This window comes from Lolium perenne, chromosome 3 (assembly GCF_019359855.2).
Source record: "Lolium perenne isolate Kyuss_39 chromosome 3, Kyuss_2.0, whole genome shotgun sequence".
NCBI classification, from domain to species: domain Eukaryota; kingdom Viridiplantae; phylum Streptophyta; class Magnoliopsida; order Poales; family Poaceae; genus Lolium; species Lolium perenne.
In genome coordinates, this window is record NC_067246.2 from 195,208,702 (window position 1) to 195,211,877 (window position 3,176).

The 3,176-nt window shown below is 58.1% G+C and overlaps 1 protein-coding gene across 1 annotated transcript; it reads right to left on the minus strand.

The window, feature by feature from the left end:
- Positions 1 to 878: 878 nt before the first annotated feature.
- On the minus strand, positions 879 to 2,440 carry LOC127342984 (hydroquinone glucosyltransferase). Its single transcript, XM_051369048.2, has one exon. It carries the CDS (start codon positions 2,339 to 2,341, stop codon positions 902 to 904), a length of 1,440 nt encoding a protein of 479 aa, XP_051225008.1. The 5' UTR covers positions 2,342 to 2,440; the 3' UTR covers positions 879 to 901.
- Between the last annotated feature and the right edge of the window lie 736 nt (positions 2,441 to 3,176).

The window sequence follows — 3,176 nt, forward strand, 5'->3', positions numbered from 1 at the left end:
CAGGCGTGTTGATCTGCGACGGGACATGTGGACGGCGGCGACGCCGATCTGGGCGCGACCGGCGTCGGCGTCGATCTGGGCGCGACTGGCAGAGGCGGTTTCACAATGGTGGTGACGGATGTGATGGTGTCCATCTGTTGGCGACCTGAATGGGGCCGGAGGAAGCGGGGTGAGGCCGTGCGAGAAGCGAGCGCACACCACCATGGTAGCGCGGATGCGGGGTGGCGAGGAGGCCGCGGCGAAGCAGGGCGGAGGTTGAAGGGGGCAACACTGGAGCAGTGGCGTTCGGAGCCGTCGGCGGCGTGGCATGCGGGGGGAGAGAGAGAGAGGATAAGGAGTTCAAGAGACTGCGTTGGATATTTCATATGTGGGCTTTGGCCCATTTTCGATTTGTTGGGGGTGCGAGCGATGCGCGACGAAGGAGCGACGATGGAACGACGTACCACGCGGAAGGGTTGACGACGGAACACCTTCCCTTTTTTTTTATGTAGTAGAGATTAGATTGTTGTCGGCCACCCTACGAAAATATGGGTTTTGGTACTAGTTATCGGTTGCAACATGAATTGCAACTGAAATTTAATGATACCATCTGATCGAGAATAAAGTTAGTTCTCAATCGACTAAGAAATAGCCACACCATTATAACCTCTACGACAACTATCAACAAATGCATCTAGAATTCATATGCTTCATATATAGGAAAAAGCAATGCCCACAGCCCTAGTGATCAGTTCACTCGATAATTTGTGACACCAAGCGAGATGCACAACATCATCGTAATGTTGTGTATGCACATAATAATATGGCAAGAACACGCGCATCCGACAGACACGTGTGACCCAAAACCGAAAACCAAATCCATATAAAATCTTCCCAAGTTCAAACAACCTGATGATCATCGTCATTCATCCTCGCTCTTCCATTTGCTGATTACTGCCCCGAGAGCCCGGCGCTGCGGCCCTCCCGGAGCCAACGCCATCTCCGCCCCTTCCCGCAGTTGGCCCGCCTTCTTCCGCGCCGCCGCGCCCTTCTCCCCCGCCATAAGCTCCCTCGCCAGCTCCGCCACCTTCCCACGCGGCACAACCACCCCTTCACTATCGATCGGCGGCCTTTCCCACAGCGCCAGCCCCACCCGCTCCGACGACACCAACACCGCGTTCACCCTCTGCTCGGCGAACAGCGGCCACGCCACCATCGGCACGCCCGCCGCCGCGCTCTCGAGCGTGGAGTTCCACCCGCAGTGGGACAAAAACCCTCCCACGGCCGGGTGGTTCAGGATCTCTACCTGCGGCGCCCACAGCGGCACCGCCAGCCCCGTGCCGCTCGTCCTCTCCACGAACCCTTCAGGCAGGTAGCTCAGCGGGTCGTTCCCACGGTCGGCCGACGTTCCGAAGTAGCCCGCGCTGCGGTCCTTGTCGCTTGGGAAGTGCACAACCCAGAGGAACTTCTGCTCGCTGGCCTCCAGCCCGGCCGCCAGCTCGGCCGTCTGCTCCGTGGACAGCGTGCCGCCGCTGCCGAAGGACACGTACAGAACCGAGCCGTCCGGCTGGCCATCCAGCCACCGTAGGCAGCTGTGCTTGCCCGCCTCATCGGAGACCGACCGGATGAACGGACCCACGGCGTAGACCGGAGGGTACACGCCTTTGTCCGAAAGTTCCTTGAACGCGACCAACGTCTCGCGCTCCATCGCGTCGAAGGTGTTGACGATGAAGCCGTCGGCAACGAGGTAGTCGAGTCCCAGGTCGATCATGAGGGGGTACACGGGGTCGGAGCGGTTCTGGACGGGATCGACGAGGTCGGCGCCGTGCAGAGGCACGCACCCCGGTAGGACGACGGGCTCCGGGAGGTACCGGCACTCGCAGGTGGTGGTCCTGGCGAGCTCCGGCGTGTAGAGCAGCGAGACCAGCGATGTGAGGCTCGAGGTGAAGAAGACATACCGCGGCACGCCGAGCTCGTTGGCGACCACGAGCGCCGCGGGGCAGAGCATGTCAGTCAGGAAGGCGGCGACCCCCGAGGGGGAGTCGAGGAGGGAGCGGAGCAGGTCGCGGAGGTGCGGCAGAGTGCGGTGAACGACGGTCAAGACGCGGGTCACGATGTGCGCGTCCGCGGGGAGGTCGTCGAGGGGCACCTCCGGGAGCGCGGCCACGGAGACGCACGCCGGGAGCGAGGCGAGCGGCGAGTTGTGGGCGGGCGAGGACAGACTTGTGTAGGTGACGATGGTGGCGGTGAAGCCGTGGTGCGCGGCGAGGCGCGTCGCGAGCTCGGCCACCGGGAGGACGTGGCCCGCGCCGGGGCTCGTGAGCAGGACGACGTGCGGGGCATGCATCGGCGGCAGCGTCATGATCGGCTATTCGCCAAAACTATTAGTACAACACTCTGCAGCTGGGTATGTTCCTGCGGATGCGTTTGTTCTGATGTTCTGCACCAAAAACGCATAGTGGGTGCAACTTATAAGCACAACTTAAGCTTACTTCACTGAAGTGGAAAGAACACTCACTGCCTTTCGCGATTTCTGTCTTTTTTAGTGTGCCTGGCGGAACACGTGGCACATTTTCTAAGACAATGCATGCATCATGCCCCAATCATCTAGGGGGCACTAGAGCGATCGTGGTTCATTAACTTCCAAAGAAGTCGTTGTCTGCCGGTCTGCCTGATACACCAGGATTATGTCGTTAGAAATACTGAGTACTCTCTTAGTTTCAAAAAAAGATGTCACGCTAGCTTGATCAATAGGTGTCTACACAAATCTGCAACATCTTTTCTACGATGGAGGGAGCACAGGATTTCGTAAGACGTGGACGTGTACGCAGTGGGTGACGAGTTCTGAGCGCCGTGCCTTGACCGTTTGCGGCATGCGCATGCGTCACTAGATTTTAAAGTGCATCTTGGTGCACAATCCGTAGAAACTCATGTATAAATGAAAAGATGATAATGCTTTTCTTATATCTTATACTCCCTCCGACCCAAGGCTTAGGGCGTATCCCCAATTTCCTAGCACGGTTATTAAGGAGCAGATCGATACATGCCTTTTTGACGGTTTAAACCATGTGGCTTATCCCCAATTTCTCGTTCTCTTCTCCAACTCCCCGAACTAGAGATTGCTGGAGACAACGTCGAAGGGCTCCGCCCGCACAAGAAGGATGATATTGACTGCATCTTCGCGTCGGAAAATCTCC

Bases quoted from the DNA above. Each gene is read 5' to 3' on its own strand.
- LOC127342984 (XM_051369048.2), bottom strand. From the start codon at position 2,341: ATGACGCTGCCGCCGATGCATGCCCCGCACGTCGTCCTGCTCACGAGC.